Here is a 19,856-nt window from a genome sequence, read left to right on the forward strand (position 1 = left end):
TCATTCTGGGAAAGAGAGTCTAAAACCAAGTGAACGGCCCTTTACATTAGCATGGGGAAACTTCCCACATCCCACCTTGTCTCAACAGAGCCATTAATCTAGAAAAAACTACAGTGTCACTTTTCAGAGGTCTACCCTGTGTGCACACATGGAGAAGACACTTAGAATGTTAAAGTCAGCATGTTAAGTAATTTTTTTGAAATACTGTAACTAGCACCCTATTACTTTCTTCACAGTCCTTTTCATAATCTATTTAATTTTAGTCCTTTTTAATTGTCTGGTACACCTTTAACACCTAAACTCCAAGAGAGAAGGAGCTTCATCTTATTTCCAGTGCCTAGCACATAATGGTTTCTAAATGGAACTGATTCCAAGATTGGCCTCATTTAGGAATGGATCTGTTGTTATAATCAGGCTTCCGAAATCTTTAGTATCAATATGGAATCCTTTCCTCTCACGTTTCACAGGAAGCTAGACTTCTTAAAGCCCAAACATGGATACGTCTGAAGTTTCCTTGACTGACTTAAATTGAATTAAAATAATTATACTGTACAGGAAAAACTTTCAAAATTTTTACATTTTTCAGAACATAACCACCTTTTCTTTCTCTACTTTCTTCCCTTCAAAACAAACTTTGCAACATTGGGGTGAGTTAAATAATCAGAAATCTAGCCCCAAATTAAGCTCTCAATGACATGAAACACATTTTTTGCTCCTTTTTAATAAAAATCCTATATGCAGTACATTAATGTTTTCTTTTAGAAATTACGTTGACAACTTAATCCCTAATTTGAGGCATCCATATAATTGGTTTACAGAAAGGTTCTTCGGCAAAATATTTAACACAAGATATATGTGAGATGCTGAGATCTGGGTAATATACCTTACTTGAAAGGCATGAATAGTTTTTAAACACTGTAGCATAATCACACTTAAGGCCATAGTTACTTTCTTCCCAAATCCCTGCAATTCTATTAGAGGGGAGTTCTAAAAGGCCTGTGTCTTCTCCTGGATCCACAACTGTAGACGTACACTGATGGCCCTTGATCCTGCTCTCCAAACTTCAAATAAGGGGCCAGAGACAAGGCTCGGGACTTGGAAAAGTCCTAGAAATTCCCTGCCTCAAAAGCAGTTTCAGAGTTTCACCTTTTCCTAAGGATGACAGAGCTGAGTAGACATGCCAAAGTCTTCCAAATCCTGCTGGTTGTTTTGAATTATGGCTACGCTGGCTGTGTACCCCTTGAGCTTTTATCTCCACATACTTGAATTAAATCCTGCAGTTCTTCTTCAGTTCTAGCATCTGTGACCTCTTCACACGATCTACATGCCACAGCTGTTTTACCACTTTCTAAAACCACAATCAGCTGTTTCTGGAATGCATCTCTCATAGCCTTCTGAATAGCAACCTTCTGGGTTAGCTTCCTTTTCATAAGGAATGATAACGACCCTTCCTCCAAGTTATCCACAGGTTCCTCAGCCATGCCAACTCCGGGACTCCTGCACTCGTGGGAGGGCAATACCGCCTCTAAAGCACAAAAGAACTTCAGGCTTTGCTTGGGAAGTGGTGTCACAATATCTTCCTTTTCCCTTTCTTCAAGGTTAGAAAGATCCTGAAGCCTGATGATCCTTTTTGACCACCTATTGAAACCAAAGTAGTAATTTGCCAATTCTTGGTATCTGGAGCCATTTAGGGCAGGCGTATTATGTTGAATCGCCTTATATCTGGTGCCGAGACGAACCTTCACTGGAGATGTCTGAAAAAGCTGCTTCTGGTCGCATGCCTTTTGGGCTCTGTGGGCATCCCTTGCTGAATAAAACTTGATGATGGCATAGAACCCAGGACCGGCCACTGCTGCATCTGGGAAGACTCGGACCGAATACAGAAGGCCAAACTGGGAGAAGATTGCAAGGCCTCGGCCATGGGTCCAGAGCTCAGCTCCCACACCAGCAAGGTTTTGTCACCCGTGATGGGAACCGCAAAAGGTACCAACTCCACCATCCTATTGTCACTGCACGTGCCTATGCCTTTCCATCTTAATTCTAGGATCTTTCCACCAAACACACTGTCTTCCCTAAAAGGAGAAGTAAATTATAAGTCAAATATGCATTAGTGATTTTTAATATGACTGGATTATTACTTTTAGAAATTAGCGTAAACTTTAGATTTCTCCCCAGAAGGATGCCCGTGTGCACACAGTCGTGCATACAATATTATGGATTTCATAGATCCCCAAGCCTCAACAAAAATATGGACTCTGAGGAAAAATCACTGCTCTGGATAAAATCTTCAGAAAATAATAAGATACCGTGATCTGAGATTTTAGCAAATGGATTTTTAATATCAGTCCTTTTCCCTCAGTCTCAATACCTCAATCTCCCGTACCTATGCATCCTATGCATTTGCATAGTATTGCTATCTTCATATAGTTATTAATCAGCATGCTTTTTAAGGTTATTTTAAATGACTGATGCACATTAGTCATTTGAAGTATGAATGTTGATGAATCTACGGTAAGGCATTTTGATAAAATCAAATCGTAAGCAATTTAACTGTGGATGCTGTATCTAATTCTTTTTTTTTTTTTTTTGCCTTTTGCTTTTCTTCTGATGACATATATTGCAGACATTCAATGTTTGTTACATGAAATCATGATTTAAAAAAAATAAGACAATGGATTATTCCCATTGCAGTGAATAAATAGAGGCCCTGAGCTTCTGCACAGGTGGCATAAGGCTGGCCCTTGCCACAAGTACCCTTTCCTCCCTGCCCCGACTGTGATTTAGTGACCTTCAAACACACCCAGAAAATCTTCTTGTGCCTTTTGCTTATGTACTCCACCTTGACCCCCAATAAAGGCACTTGCCCATGGGTCCTCTTTCTTTCTCGGCCCCCCCAGCTGCTTGGTTGAGCTGGCCCCATTGATGTTCCCACTACATGACTCCCTCATGGCATGCAGTGCCTCTCTTTAGAAGCTGTGGATATAATAAACTTTGTTTTCCTGAACCTTGTCCCCTCTTGTGGCCACACCTGACTAACCATCTCATGAAAGAATGCAAAATACACTCAAATGGTTTCACAAAATGCTTATCTACTGCACCTAACGACATAGCAAGTGAAGACCTGGCACTAACATGGAATCCTGATTGGTCCCAAGCCTCATAGAGGCCATGAGTGAGTAACAAGGTAAGACACACAGAACCTCTTGGCACTTGAGCTGCTGAGGCCTCTCGCAGCCTCCTGAGCATCCGCTCTACCTCCAAACCTTAGGCACAGCCCGGCATTATCTCTATCACCTCCCGTGTCCTCCTAGATAACAACCTAGATACGCACAAGAAAAACTAACTCCAGAATGGAAAAAAAAATGTAAAAGACACAAGCAGGAGTCAAGGAAAAAAGTTATCTAAAATAAAAGCTAAATATTTTTCAGTTCACATTCCCTGTAAAACTCAAGGGATGAAATAAGGATAGCAACTGGCATTGCAGCCTAAAGGAAGTTGTTCCTCTAGGATGCATTAATCATTGAAACCAGAGATGGAAGTGACTGCATAGGCCATTTATTTCTTCCTCAAGGCAAGCCAGAAACATACCTTATAGTTTCCTCCCGAAGTACATACAGCATTTATCATACCCTGAATAGACCCGTATACCACAATAATTCATATTTTATGGTCAAGACAGAGGTTAAGAGTTTGACGAATAAGCTATACTTAATATGCTTCATTAGAACCTACTTTAAATTTTTTTTTTAACAATTGAGCATTATAAGGAAGGAAAATTTTATGGGATGCATGATGGTTCAGTTTTCCACTAATAGTAAGGCCCCTGAGATCCCTTCAAACATCATTGCCAGGTGTAGTTAAATGGCAACTGAGAGTTAAATGAAAGCATATATTCCATTTTAATAAGAGTGATTCTTTTCATTGGTATAGTGTTTCACAGACTGCAAAATTTAATGCATCTAATTTTGATATCATAACTTTATAAGATGTAGCATGCATTATCCTCACTTCCTCACTTACAGATGAGGAAACATGTAAGTTCATAATATACACTAGGAATAATAGTGGGAACCAGGGATACAAAAGGAGGAAGACACAGTCTTTGCTTCCAGGAGTTCCAAGTCCACCAAGAAGCATGCAAGGAACACACATAAGATTCTAAAGATAGACTACACTATATCCCCAAGAAGGCCTCCAAAATAGCATGGGGACTCACAGGAGGGAGGGATCAATATGAGAGATTATTTGAGTTGATTTTCTACTTATAGTGAACTTGCTAAGGGTAGAAAATAGGACTTATTCATTCTTTTTTATTTATGTATTTTTGTAATTATTTATTTTTGGCTGCATTGGGTCTTCGATGCTGCACGTGGGCTTTCTCTAGCTGCAGCACACAGGGGCTACTCTTTGTTATGGTGCGCGGGCTTCTCACTGCGGTGGCTTCTCTTGTTGCGGAGCACAGCCTCTAGGCACCCAGGCTTCAGTAGTTGTGGCACGTGGGCTCAGTAGTTGTGACTCGTGGGTTCTAGAGCGCAGGCTCAGTAGTTGTGGTGCACGGGCTTAGTTGCTCCATGGCATGTGGGATCTTCCTGGACCAGGGCTTGAACCCGTGTCCCCTGCTCTGGCAGGCGGATTCTTAACCACTGTGCCACCAGGGAAGTCCCAGGACTTATTCATTCTTGTTTCTCCTCAGAGTCTAGAACATCCTGTAGGTGTTGGATGGATGAAATAAATAAAATGAACGCATTAAGCTGTCTGTTCCCTGTATTTCCTCTATGTGATATAGCTAAAAAGATTACTGTACACTCTAGGATTAAGGAACAGAACAAAAACTCACTGGACAAAAAAAAACAAAACTCACTGGACTGTGGAGAAATGAGAAAGGTAACTATGGTTGCATTAGACATTTCTTAAAGGTATATTCAGCCTTTTAATCCTTTTCCATGCAATGACTCAGCATTTGTGTATCGATGCCCATAGTAACTGGCACCACAGAAATTTGCCTTACAGTTTATCACTGTAAGGCATTATGTATTATGGGGATGTTTCCAAGGCACTGATAGAATATTTAAATAGTTTTTATTGGGTCTATAGCATGATTACGTAGCTCATTTAATCCACAAACCTGAGTTCAAAATAGGGTGATTTCGGGGCTTCCCTGGTGGCGCAGTGGTTGAGAGTCCGCCTGCCGATGCAGGGGACACGGGTTTGTGCCCCGGTCCGGGAGGATCCCACATGCCGCGGAGCGGCTGGGCCCGTGAACCATGGCAGCTGGGCCTGCGTGTCCGGAGCCTGTGCTCCGCAACGGGAGAGGCCACAACGGTGAGAGGCCCGTGTACCGCAAAAAAAAAAAAAAAAAAAAAAAAAAAAGGGTGATTTCAGGCTTGTAAGAGAGAATGCCAACTAATGGTTACTGAATCTGTCACTTGCAGAATAACTGGAAAATCAACCTGTTCCATCAGAGTCAAGACCTACAACTGAATCATCTTTTTGTAAGACATGAATCTGATCTGAATGGTCATCCAAGGACAACTGATGTATGAACCAAAGAAAAAAAATCATATCCATCATATCCATTCTCCATGAAGGCAATGCTTTCATCTTCATGATCAGGAACATGGGAAGTAGCATTTTTTGAGGTGTGGTGATGATTTTGACTTAAGACATGTGCATCTTTTAGTTTGTTGGCCTTATACAAAGTAGCCTCAACTCAGAGCAAACTGAATTCCTGTCTGGAAAGCTACTGGCCTTGCAGATAGACTGGATATACGTCTATCATACTATATGCACAAAGTGAGTTAACCAATATGCGATCCATTCAACAAATATTTACTGAGTATCTACACACAGCTCGTATGTAATAGTCATAAATTAAGTTCCATTTGGTGGCTTGTGTGACCGTTAGGGAAGCACTAAAATCTGTGTTCAACACAAGTTCTTCATTTCTTATTTTCACACCCCGTTTCCTTTCAGCTTATTAAGAGTGCATTTTCACCAAGAGGGTGGGAATAAAGAGAAGAAAACTTTACTGCCTACTCAGCAAAATGTTTAAAATCTCAGTCCAATAAAGGGTCCTGAGAGGCTCACAGCTGGCTTCCACTTAGTGCAATTACAGAATGAAAACCAGCCTGCTTAAAAGTTTCCATGCCTGACTTGCAAATGCTTAAAGGAAGTAACAGCTATTCTGCAACGTGAAAGGCCCCAAAGACCTAGGTCAATAGCTCAGCATCCGGTTTGGTCACTGTTTACCCTCCATTAACATTTTAAAACTTAAATTAAGTAATTTCTCCCAATTGCTTTTATGTGGCTTTATATGTCCCCAAGGACAGAGAGAGACAATCTGCCTTTATTGGCCATAAGGACAATTCTGAACTGTTGAGTGGAAAGTAATACCATAAACAGAACTTAAAAATTCATGGTCATGGGAAGTTCAACTTTTTAAAATTTCTCAACATATCAGAAAGTAATTACTTCATTTTGGTTACCTAGTTTTTTACAGTTTAGAATCACATATACACCCAAAACACATTCCTCTAAGGGAAATACATTAATGATTAAAGTCTACAATTGCCTGGATGTCATCTGGCAATTAGGTGCTTTAAAGACAGTAAACTGGCCCCTATTTTCCCAGTGCAATGGTGGAGCAGTGGAGCGTGAGGGAGGAAGAAAGTTATTGATTTTGTTGAAGACCCATCTGGAGTAGAGTCCTCTGATGCGTAACTAACCTAGTAGACATAAATAGGAATCTCAGATTATGTACTGTGTTGGGGGCTGGGGATCACTGGGTATTTGATGCTTTTTAAAAAAAACTGGTCCAGTATATAAAGTTTATTGCACGTGTCCACGAAATTTCAGTGTAGACAGCAGAAAGAGTACAGTATTAGGAATCAGATGATATGGTTCCAAATTTTTTTTTCACTTGTTTACTTTGTCTCCTTGTCAGGACATCCTATGAATGTCATTTTGTGTGTGTGTGTGTGTGTGTGTGTGTGTGTGTGTGTGTGTGTGTGTGTGTGTATATATATATATATGTCTCCTGGCCATCTGTCTCACAGGAGTATTGTGGGATATATCAAAATATATCAAAGTAGGTTACAAACTCTAAAGCTATATAGCAATGTAAGAGATTATTGTATTTAAGCAATGATTTTAAAGATTAATATGGCAACTTCCTTCAGAACAACCTACGAATAAAAATACCATATTTTCTATTTCACATCACCTCCAGTCCCAGTTTTAGTGTACTAAAACTTTTGGCCTGGATTCAAAGGAATGGTGGTTCCTATTTCACATTGGCATAGTTACTGATACCTTTTAAGGGTATGTGGGATTCCAGCATGTTGACTGTTATTAGTAACAAGAGGCAGTGAAAATTTGTCCCCAGAGCACCACATTCTGGAGAAAACTGGTGAACGCTTATGTTTGCTTTTCACAGAAATAAAAGAACACTTTGGTAGAAAGCTTGAGTAGGAAAAAAGGCTGATAGATTCTAATGCTAAAAATGAAGGCAGGTGGAGCTTTTCATTTGAAATTTAACCATTAGAGAGAGTCATTATATATTTTTCCCCTAAAATAATCTCCAGTAACAGAACAGAACCAGATACATGGCCTATTAGTGAAGGGCTGTGAAAGAAGAAATATAAGAAAGTGCTTGGAAATATATGGAATGAAACAATTCCAAAATCACTTTTGCAATATCACTATTATAAACGAATAGAGGTGTGTGTGTGTGTGTGTGTGTGTGTGTGTGTGTGTGTGTGTGTGTGTTTGAAGATGGAGTCTTACATTTATCACATTTCTAGTTAACTATAGTAAGGTCTCATCTGAGACTTATTGCATGCCTTCATGAAATGCAGGCAGTTCTCACCCACTAAGAACCAGAGCAACAAATCAAAATTAAGGAACTAGTGTCTCTAACATCCAGAAAGCCATGAGGATCCCACAGACAAATGGAGATGATGAGGCCACAGAGTGATGAGTGGAAAGAGTGCTGATTTGCTGTGGGTAATTCACAGCTTTCAGCAACTTTTCATTCTTCTGGAACTAGTACCTTATGTTGGTGGAAGGGAGAATGGCAGCCTGTAAGATCTTTATTGGGAAAATATTATACCTCTTTCAAACCCTTATCCTGTTCTTGATATCAACCGAGTGTTTATGTCATGATTAGAAATGAGAATGAGAATAAGGATAATCAACCCCCAGCCGACAGGTTCCACAAGTCCTCAGCAATGTTTCCCAGGGTTAGGTGGAGGAGGCTGAAGTCAGAGAGTGACACGGTGTCGGGGCTGAAAGGAAGCACAGAGGCCACCCTCTCTGATCTTCTCAAGGGGACACTGCAGCTCAGGGATAACTGGGGTGAGGATGGAAGGTTTGTTCAAGGTCCTAAGGGTCAATAGCAGAATCAGAGCTAAAATTCAGGTTTCTCACTAAAATATTCTTTCCACTGTACTCACAGTCTCCCTTTTAGTTTTCTAGCAATTGCAGGAAGAGGAGGGAGATACGGAAATATAACTAATTTGACTGCTAAGTCAGCAAGTTCATTTCTGATGGAAAAGGGAAAAAAATAAAACAAACAAAAAAGCTTTGAAGCCAATAAGGCTTTGAATCTCAGTGTTATCAACTACTGGGCAAAGTACTAAGCCTCTATGATTCTTACTTGCTTGTCTACAGTTTAACTAGGATATAATTTATGCTTATTTTCTCTTCCTAGTTTCTAGGACAATATTTTTCATTTAGTAAATACTCAGTAACTGGCAGTGCCTGAGGGAGGCATGATGCCTTAAAACAAATCTGGGGTTTTATAAAAACTCCAATCAATTTCCTCCTCTATGTCTGCATCTACACCACCACTGGACGGTCCAGGCTCTATGTGATCTCTTTCAAGGTTAAGGAGCTCACTGGATTAGATTTGACTGTGCTGCACTGTGACTTTATAAAATCCTCCCATCCCTGAGTGGTTCTGACTTCTCCAGGCATTTCTAAGAAGTCCCACCTTATTTCTTCCTTACACTCATTCCAAAACTTGAACACAGCTCTCAAATTCCCATGTTATCTTCCCCCCAGTTAAATTTTCCCATTTCTTAGAGCTAAGTGAATTTCCTGTCTGTCTTTCATCAGCAACTATTATGACTTGTGTTTCATGTACAGTGTAGGACAGGACATGCTACTGATGACATGAAGCAGCCCATCTAACCATGAGGTGGTTAATCATTTGATGACAGTTTTTTTATCCTGTCCAAAGGTGGTCCAAAAATTTGTATAAATAACATGCTGCTAGCTGGACCTCCATGTGCAACATTCCTCTCATTTACTATTTTAGGTTTACAATTACTACCCAACTTCAGCTGGAGAAGACATTCCTTTTGTAATTTATGAACATTAGCAAAGCTACTGACTATGGGTCAAGGTCAGTCACTTAAATAGTTAGCATATGTAAATAGAGTAACCTGCCTTTATCTATGATGGTAAAGTTTTCTGGGAAGAAAAAAATCCAGGCAACAGAGTTATTTCATAATTCAAATAATACTGACAATGTGGGTGGTCTTAGTGCATTGAGGTACAAACAGAAAATTGCATTCTTGCACAAGGGACTTCATAAAAGCAAATGACATTTGGGGAAACTTTCTCCTTCTGAAACTAGAACACTCACATCTGCAGAAGAACAATCATAAACCACAAATATTATTTTCTGATAATCATGAAAATTATAATTTTCTCTTCTGAGTTCTATTTTTGTTGGTATATATTATCTATCCTATTATACACCCTTTTATGACTATCAGAGTAGGAATTGGTGAAATTCTATGTGGCACATTTCCAATTAAGAAATTCTTAGAGTGGCATAATCATTAATCCGTTACCAAAAACTGCCCTAATGATACCCTGATAATCTACATAAATTCACGTTCCTCCTACCAGAGAACAATATAGGCAATAGAGAAAATAAAGTACAACATATTTCATAAAATATCTGCTAACTATGATAGTCAAACTTTGAAATTATAATCTGCCCATAAAATGATGCTATTTTTGAACATACACGGTGAAGTAAAAAATTTTTCTTTTCTAGCAAATCTGCCTTAAAATCAGGTCTTTGTTACTAAAATTGGAGTTTTGGAATGTTATCTGGATGAATTCCAGGGAGAAATCAAATCAAAACAACAGAAATATCTTGCTTTACAGGCTTTCCCAGGTAATAATAAATTCTTTGCAAATAAGTATAACATTACAAAGAAAATTGTTTACATATTATTTTACTTTTAGCATATTGCACATGTTAAAGTATATGCAGGGTCAAAAAAATGTCTTTAAAATAAAAGCACAAACAAGGGAATGAATAGGTGTCCAACTCCTTTTTCAAGATATTTGGAAAGTCATCAGCCAATCCTTCCTCAGCACTAGTTAGAGGTAGAAGTTATTCCCTAGATACTCACCACCTTCTCACCACACTTCATAATCACGACACATTACATATTAGTTTTGGCTGAACCAGATGCCAAATGGGAGAAATGTTACTGTACAGAGGAGTCAGCGTGGTGGAATGATACAGAAAATTTCAGCCAAGGCACATTCCCTCGGCTCCCTATTCCCTTGCAGCTGCCATGAGGCTTCCTAGAATGCATCACACACAGCATACTGTTCTGACATCTGTGTCCCTGTGGTCCCAGTGAGAATTCTAAAAGGTTGATATATTATATTCCACTCAGGAGTGGAGAATGAGACACCTCACCAGGGACACTTGATTACCTCTGCAAAGGCACACATTTATCAACAGAGTGTATACACATAAAACTTCCAAAAATAATATTTATCGTAAGGCAGCTTAAAATAAAAACGTATATAAAAGGAAAAGACAGTATTAGAAGGAAAGACCAAAAAAATACAGAAAGGAGTGATGAATTGTACCTGGAAAGTAAATTGGGAATCATTTATTCATTCCATAAGTAAGGAGTAAAGCTCTACTAAATGTCAGGTAAGGATCTTGTCACTATGATTTAGTGGAAAACAAAAAGTCTCTGTTCCCCAAAAGATGCAGATAAAGTGGAGATATATAATAACTAAGAAAACTGTTAAATCACTAAGATTATTATAGATATAACTTTTCAATATAAAAATTAAAATTGGATAGCGGGATAAAGTAATTTGGGGATGAGGGGACTCCTTTAGCTAGGGTGGCCAGGAAGCCCTCTCTGAGGGGGTAATATTTGAGCTGAGATGCCAATAGTAAGGCCAGGAAAGAGAAGACTTGGAGAATGTGTTCAAGGCAAAGAGAAAAGAGCAAAGATTCTTGGGAGAAGCACTTTGGCATTTTGAGGGAAAAAAAAAAAATGTTGGTTTGTCTGGAACTTAATAAGCTGGATAAGCAAAAAAGGCCCAGATCATCTAATGCATTGCAGGCCAAGGAGTTTGGATTTATTGCTAAATGATGGGAAAATTAATGCAATTAAAATTAATGCAATTTACACTTAGATCTGAGCTTCCAAGCAGCTAAGATCTTTATACTTGTTTTTCCTTCAGCAAGGAAAAATAGGGCTGTCACTGTAAGAAAAGGCATCTGAAAAAAACAATCAACAAAAATATTCTTTTTTCCATTAACTTGGCTTCCTGTTTAATAGATTTTATTCTTGCCCATCCCCCTGCCCCAAAATTCTTTCATAAATCTTAGTTCCAATTATAGCAGAGAGAAAGAGAGAGACAGAGGGATAGAGAGACAGACACACAGAGAGAGAATGAAAACTAACTGCAGAAGTGTAATGACCAGTTTCATGTGTCAACTTAGCTAGGCTACAGTCCCCAACCAAACATTAACCTAGATATTGCTGTGAAGGTATTTTGTAGATGTGATTAATGTCCATAATCAGTTTACTTAAGTAAAGGAGATTATCCCAGATAGTCTGAGTGGGCCTGATTCAATCAGTTGAAAGGCCTTAAAAAGAGAATTTCTTCTTCTTCCCTAAAGAAAAATAAGTTTCTTCTGTAGGTGGCAGCTTCAACTCATGACCAAAAGTTCACATCTGCTCTTCCTGATGGCCTGTTCTATGGATTTCACACTTACTAGCCAGCCCCCCAATCATGTAAGCCATTTCCTTACAATAAAGCTCTTAATATATATCTGGTTCTATTTTTCTCGCTGAACCTCACTGGTCCTATGTCACACTTACTTTGAAGTAATGTCTTAAAGATAATCTGTGCCAAACATCAAAGGGGTAAAGATAAGCATAATTCCTTCACTCTATGACCACACTAAATGGATTTATTTATGTGGAAGACGAGGAAAAGAATAACAGTCAACTTGTATAATGGGGCCAAATTCAAAATTCAATTGTTCTGAACAAACGAAATCATGGTAGATGATGATGAAGACAGGATCAGGGCTCTCACCCATTTTGGGTGTGAGGGCCACTCTAGTACCTGATACCTTACCACAGTGACCAGTGATGGCAAAGAATTAGGAATAAACGTTTCAACACAGAAACCTCACAGATGAGAATTTACTTTAGAATTTACTGTAAATCTCATTGACAGATGAGAAACAATAAGATATGAATGAAAAAATTGATATAAAGGGATTTTCCTCAGGAAAATTTGCAATTAAAAAGAGGATTAAACTAACTAAATGCCTATCATTAGTGTGAATTAAAGAAATTTGGGGTAATTTATATCATGAAACACTCTTCAGCCATTCTACTTAGTGTTATAGAAGAAGATTTAAGAATATCGAAAAACTTTATGATATATTGGGGTTAGAAAATATAGGTTACAAAAAGTATTAGTAAGGTGATACCAGTTTTGAAACAAATGCTCATAAGTTGGAAACAAAAGGGACTTGGAAAAATACCTCATCGTGTTACCAACGACTATCCTTGGGCATTGAGATTTAATAATAAATTTAATAATTTTCAGTTACTTCTTTTTACTCATCTCCATCCTTTATTTTTTCTTTGACAGTGAACACATATTATTAAAAGAGTAAAAACTATTCAAGTTATTTTAAGAACTGAATAGCCAAGAAGTGTCCTTCACTTTAAAATAAATATACTTTGCTTGAAGTTAAAAATCATTGTGGCTAACAGTAAGTATGATGTCCCTATCACATCATCCAGCCATCTTCTGACCCATCAGAACTATCAGGTTGAGCCCGTGCCTACCATACACTTTCTCACATCCACAGCATCTTCAGTCTTCTCAACCTACCCCAGTTTCACCAGCTCAATGTCAATTAAGTATCCTCATCCCAACTGCATCTATTCTTTATATCCCTGGATTCCTTCAACATTAATACAAACCTTCTTTCTATCATGTCTAACATGGCCATATCCCATTCATTTTCCTGGGGTATCAGTTTGCTCTCCCAAATGTTCACCACCTCCGTAATGGTGCTTCTGCCTGAGACCTTCAAAAAGAACCCAAACTTGACTATAGTCACTCTTAAGGACCTTCTCTGCTCTTCTCTGACAAAGAGCTACATCAGCCTACTCATCATCTCCTAACAAGCTACAAACTTCCATCCATACTCATTAGGTTTTCTATGCTTTAAACCCCTTTTTGAACCCACCCTCTTTGACACAGCACAGAATTCTACTCATAATCCAAGGAAGAACTCAATGATCACTTATTTCATATCCTTCTAATGCTTCCAATCACAGTCAATTCCACTGAGCTCTCACAGAATTGTGTTTTCCCTCCACTCTGGTACTTAAGATAACCCGCTTCTCATTCTAGATAGTTGAATCCATTTTCCTCTTTAGAGCACACTTTTGCCTTTTGTTTGTTTAATCTCATATAGTAGACATTCAAAAAAGTAGCAGACAGAATTGAAATGATCTAGAATGTGAAAGAAAGAAATCATAGACCTTAAGAATAAAAGGATAGATTAGACCTTCCATCTTTGATCTCTAGTATCAGCATCATGCTGGCAATCAAAAGTACTGACTGCACTGGACTGAAAATCCAATGACTTTACGATTCTATCCTTTTGTGGGGAGCAGTAGTAGTTCCTAAACCTGGGGGCACAAAAGACTCACCTAGGTAGGTTTTATTAATTTATTTATTTTAATATTTTGGATGCAAATGCCAAAGCCTAACATAAGATCTACCGATTCAGACCTTCTGGGTCTGTGAGCCCAAAACCTGTGTTTTAAAAAGCTTGAGATGATCCTGAGGCATAGCATTGCTTGGGACATCTGACCTAAGAATATATCTTTATGTTTCCCTGGTTTGGAATGCAATGACACTAAGAAAAACAAAATATAAGCTAGGCCATGTTATTAAAAAGCAAGAGGTAATTTTTTTGGCTATTGATCTAGACTTGACTTACACTGAATCACAGAGAGATTATTTCATCCTTCCTGATTCATATGGGTCTTATGATTTCCTATATTCTAGAGTAGTGGTTGTCACACCAAGTTCCTGGAGGTACCTCAAGGACTGTAAGCCACAGAAGAGACACAGTTTTACCAATAAAACTCTTCATTTATTGTTATATTTTTTTCTTTTTTAAAATCAAAATCATTCAAGACTTTTCATTTGAAAAATGGCTTCTGCTAATTTTAAGAAAAACGGTTTGGAAATAATGACTCCAGATTTTGCTTCATTTTATTAGAGATCCTTTTACTTAGGTTATTGATGGACTCTGACATTAATAACTAAATACTTTAAAAAGAGAAGGAGAGTGAGAGACAGAAAAAGGAAAACATAAGCTTGATATATCTTTGGCCTATTTCAAAGTTATTATTTTCCATTTCTTTGGCTAAATGTATGTTATGTAATATTTACATAAAGTACTCATACACATGTACTCCTGCAGCAGTTTACCCTATTTGAAGACTTACTATCTGATTGGACTATAGGGACAACAGCTGGATATCAGCTGCAACATATTTGGGAACACTGTTTCTTCTTGATCAGTATTAAATCACTCACGAGTTTAAATAAAAGTCCTGTAAGAGACAGGAAAGGGATTCTCTTTACTGTTTTCTATCTATATGTCCTCCCAGTCCTAGAACCTTCCAGAGGAACAAAAAAAAAATAGCTTTGCAGGTGTGTGCATATATGTGTGATTAGCATTTCAAGAGCTAAACAGCAGTATTGGAATTTGCTTCAGATTTTGGCTTCAAATTACAGAAGACACGAGTAAAGGCATGTCCATGACTCAATCCTCAACCCTTGCCAAAGTAGTAGTTTTCTAGAAAGAAAACTACGGGGGGAAAAAAGCCCAGAAAGTCAGAAAAGAGACAAAGAAACTGCTATGCACATTCATAACTTGTGCTCATAACTAAATCTTGACAGTGCCATAAGGAGCATAGGATCGGTGTTTAGGAAAGAGAAATATACATACATAAGGCCTACCCAACATTTCTGCAGACACACGGTTATTTTCAGTCACATTAATTAAGCTCTGTGCATGGTGCTTGAACATAAATAAAACCAGATGTTTAAGTTGTGGTTCGACCCTGTATCCTCTCACATCTACTCCTGCCCTCCCTCACCACGCTCAATAAATTGGCTTTTTGCCTAAACCGCAAGGGAGGGGAGGGGAAAATTAAAAAAAAAAAAAGTTCTGGAGATGCAGGCTTACTTTTCTCTTGATGAACAGTTGATAATGTGTGGTGACTATAACAGGCTTTCATGATCTCTCTGAGGGAAAGTGGAGAATTGTATTCTTTTTGAGGCAGTTGGGATCCTAAAATGATTATTTATTCATCATGCTATCAATTTATCAACCATCGAGACAACTATGTTTCAATTTGGTCAGTTATATATGAGCATGCCTTCAAACTCACTCTCTGACGGCATGATGCCAAGTGAAATAAATCAGACAGAGAAAGACAAATACTGCAGGACATCACTTATATGTGGAATCTAAAAAATACAGCAACTAGTGAATATAACAAGAAAGAAGCAGACTCACAGATATAGAGAACAAACTAGTGGTTAGCCGTGGGGAGAGGGGGGAGGGGCAATATAGGTGTAGGGGACTAAGAGGTACAAACTATTAGGTATAAAATAAGCTACAAAGGTATATTGTACAACATGGGGAATACTGCCAATATTTTATGTGGAGGATAATCTTTAAAAATTGTGAATCACTATATTGTATACCTGGTACTTTTATATTATTATACAGCAAATATTATATTTCAATAAAAATGAATTAAACCAAAGTCTAACAAATTATATTAAAAAAACTCACTCTCTGATACACAAGCACAGGAAACACACACACACAAATACAAGTGTTAGTTAACATGTGAATTAATAAATATGGAGAGAATGGTTTCATGGAATCAAAGTCATTAGGTCTCCCTCCTCCAATGCATTTTTCCATATGTGTTCTGAAGCATATTTGTTCCACAAAATGTGACACATTTTTAGGATTTAAATTAATTTGAGAAATGACGGGTTACACAAAGTTAAACAGGTTTCTTTAATGTAGGACTTTCAGAGCATCTAATATGCTGATGCACACTGTGAATATTCAAGAAGCAATATCCTATATGGTCTCTCTCAAAGCTAGTTGACTCAGAGTCTTGGGGACTATCTTGTGAGGGTAGTGATCTTCAGGGCATGCTGTGAGAAATGCTAATCTAAATTAACCCAAGATATTTGTCCAGGCTCTGGTTGAATTTTTCCTGAGTGAAAACCACTACTTTCCAAAAAAAAGTCCATTCTGTCTTACAAAACATCTAAGTCAAACATAATTTCTTTAACATTGAACCGTAATCTACTTCCCTATAACTTCCACACTGCTCTTGGTTTTGTATTTTGGAAGAACAAAAACAGGCATAATGCAATCCCTTTTTCTTACGATAGATCTTCAGGCATTTGAAGGCAACAATTATATTCCTACACAGCTTTCTATTGTGCAGAAAAAAAACTTCAGTTCTTAAATGAATGTGTTAAATTACATGCTCTAATCCTCTCTATTTGAATATCTTCTTTAAGAGAAGGCACCAGAAATGAATACAAATTCAGATATGCTTCAATAGATGAAGTCCTAGATCTTATTAGTTTTTGTCTAGAAGACATATCTTATTGACGCCTATTAATTTACTAAAGCTTTTGAGTCCTTCTCATAAATTTTGTGGCAGCGCATGAATGTATGTACGAGTTTTTTGAGGAATGTTGGGAGAACACAAGTCTGCTAGATGTCATTTGCCCTCCATCACAGAAACTCTTCTGTATAATAAATTGGTTCTCCTTTCTCAGTTATCTTACCTCAGTCTCACACACATTTTATCATTTTAAGAGAATGGGGTGTAGTATCCTGGCACTTACTATCAAAGTCCTCTTTCCAGTTTAATACTAATTCATTATTTGACACCACGTAAATCCTTCCGAGCTATTACAAAGCCACATGATACCAATCAGAAAAAACTTCTTTAGCTGGTTATGAATATTAGAATATAATAAAAGACACTGTCAAATGCCTTCTGAAATTAAGATATTAATCTGTAGCAATTTCCTGGTCTGCAAACCCAAGTAGCCAATCTCATAGCTGTAGATAACGTAGTTCTTATTAATTCACCATCTATGTCATCAATAACAGTACCATCATATAATTTGATATGTTACGAATGTTGTGGGAATAAGACAATGTTGACTGCAGCTGGTGTAATTGCAGGTTAGGATCTGAAGGAAGTAGGCTGTCAATAGCTGACAGGTCACTTTAAATGACAGGAGAGTGAGGAAACAAATGAAGAAAAAAATCACCGTAGTCATGATGATAAGCAACCAGTACACAGGAAGGCTTTCCTTTTCGTTTTTGTTTTTTCTTTATAAAAAATGGGAATGGGAAAAGAGGTGACATAGAATTTTATAGCATTAAAATAAACAATGTCATTTCACTCTGCTCAAACAATGCAGTTTAGTATGAAAGGGTTAAATAATTTGCTCAATCTTCTGTACCACTAGACTCCTCCGTTAAAAACAAAAACAAAAAAAACACCCAAATAGATACAAATCCTGGGTATTTAGTAGCTGCAATAATAAGATTTTACCTAAAGAAGAGTTGATTTTGAAAAGTTATATAGCTTAGTCTACTTTTTCTTAAAAAATTAACAGAAACAAAGGAAAACTGTCACTGGCAAATTCAAGTGTCTTATTGAATTGTCTTAGGCCATACAAAGTCGCTCATCTGTAAAATCCCCAATTATTTAATTGCAACATAGAAAATAATATCTGCAATACATATTTGTCATTTTAAGAACAAATATTACTTTCAAATCGCTTTTTCTCCCCGGGATTTAATCTGCCAGGTTTCAGCCCACAGTGAATTCTCGCAGCTGGGTTAGGATCCCCCAAGAAAGGGCGTTCAAAACAGAAATGCTGAGGAAGGCATTTCAGCCATGGAAGGCATTTCAGCTGTGGAGGAGGATGGAAAGTTTCTGAGCGCAAGGATTTCCCCTCTCAGGGCCGGGAATGCCATCTCACAAGGCTTCTTCACAATTTTTTCTGCTTATGCTTCTACAAGAGTCAGATCTTACCAAAAAAACCCAAACCAAACAAAAAACCCTCTAGAAAATAGTTCTCGAGGGAACACAATTTTGCTCCTGGTAACAGACATTCTCAAAAATAAAAGAAAAACAGGCAGAATAAACAAATCAGTAAGGTTTAAAACGAAGTGAACTATTACCACAGGGTAATAATTTTAGCTAACATTTTTTGAGATCTTGCTCTGTGCCCAGCATTGTTGTTCTCCTTGAGGGAAATAACATTATATCACCGTTTTAGACAAATATAAACTGAAGGCAGAGAGGTTATTAATTTGACTAAGAACACGTGACTGTGTGCATGGAAGTGTAATGAAAGTGTATATATGTGAGTATGCGTATATGTGTGTATGTATATGAGTACATGTGTGCATATACATGCATATATATAATCTTTACTGACATTTAATTGGTGACCAATAGATTACACATATTAAAGAACACAATTTGATGAATTGTAACATATGTATTCACCCACAAATGCCTAGCATAATCAAGATAAGGAATATATCCATCACCCCTAAAAGTTTCTTTGCAGCTCTTTGTAATCCCTCTCTTTCCCTTTGTGTATTTGAGACTACTGATCTGCTTTCTAATCTATAGGTTAGTTTGCATTTTTAAAGAATTTTATAAAGAATTTTATAAAAGGAATTATACAGCATATACTTTTTTATCTGGCTTCTTGCACTTAGCCAACACAGAGATTCAGCTATGTTGTTGAACATATCATTAGTTTATTCCTTTTTATTGCTAAGCAGTATTTCATTGTATGGCAATACCACAATTTGTTTTGTCATATACTTGTTGATGGACATTTGTTTCCAATTGTTAACAATACACATAAAGCTGCTAAAAATATTCAGGTACAAGTTTTTAATTTCTCTAATGATGTTGAGTATCTTTTCAAGTCCCTGTTTGCCATCTATATATCATCTTTGGTGAAGTATCTGTTTAAATTTTTTCCTGCTTTGTATTTTTAATTGGTTTATCTTATTATTATTGAGTTGTGTTCTTTATATATTCTAGATACGTGTCTTTGTCAGATACATATTTTGCAAATAATTTCCCCTGGGCCATAGCTGTCTTTCCAGCTACCTTTTTATTACAGTGTCTGTCTTTCCAGCTACTTTTTTATTACTTTTTTTATTGCTCTTTTGAAGAGCAATCCTTTTAAATTTCAATGGGGTCCAAGTTCTTCATATTTGCTTTCATAGTTTATGCATTCCATTCCCTATTTAAGAAATAATCACCAAATTCAAAGTTGCCAGGATTTTTCACCTATGTTTTCTTATATAAATTTTATATTTGTAATTCTTATACTTAGGTCTATAATCCATTAGAGTCAATTTTTGTATATGGTGTGAG

General features: G+C 37.4%; 2 protein-coding genes across 3 annotated transcripts in view; both read right to left on the reverse strand.

The window, feature by feature from the left end:
• The window catches only part of P3H2 (prolyl 3-hydroxylase 2), a 158,720-nt gene that overhangs the window by 82,937 nt on the left and 55,927 nt on the right, over positions 1–19,856 (reverse strand). The gene's annotated exons all lie outside the window — the stretch shown is intronic.
• On the reverse strand, positions 791–1,955 carry LOC132520770 (RAD52 motif-containing protein 1-like; the record flags this gene model as incomplete). The annotated part of the gene is made up of 1 exon (XM_060149483.1): positions 791–1,955. A coding segment is annotated over one exon (735 nt), but the record flags the coding sequence as incomplete, so codon positions are not given.

The sequence above is a fragment of the Lagenorhynchus albirostris genome, chromosome 5, assembly GCF_949774975.1.
Source record: "Lagenorhynchus albirostris chromosome 5, mLagAlb1.1, whole genome shotgun sequence".
Taxonomy (NCBI): domain Eukaryota; kingdom Metazoa; phylum Chordata; class Mammalia; order Artiodactyla; family Delphinidae; genus Lagenorhynchus; species Lagenorhynchus albirostris.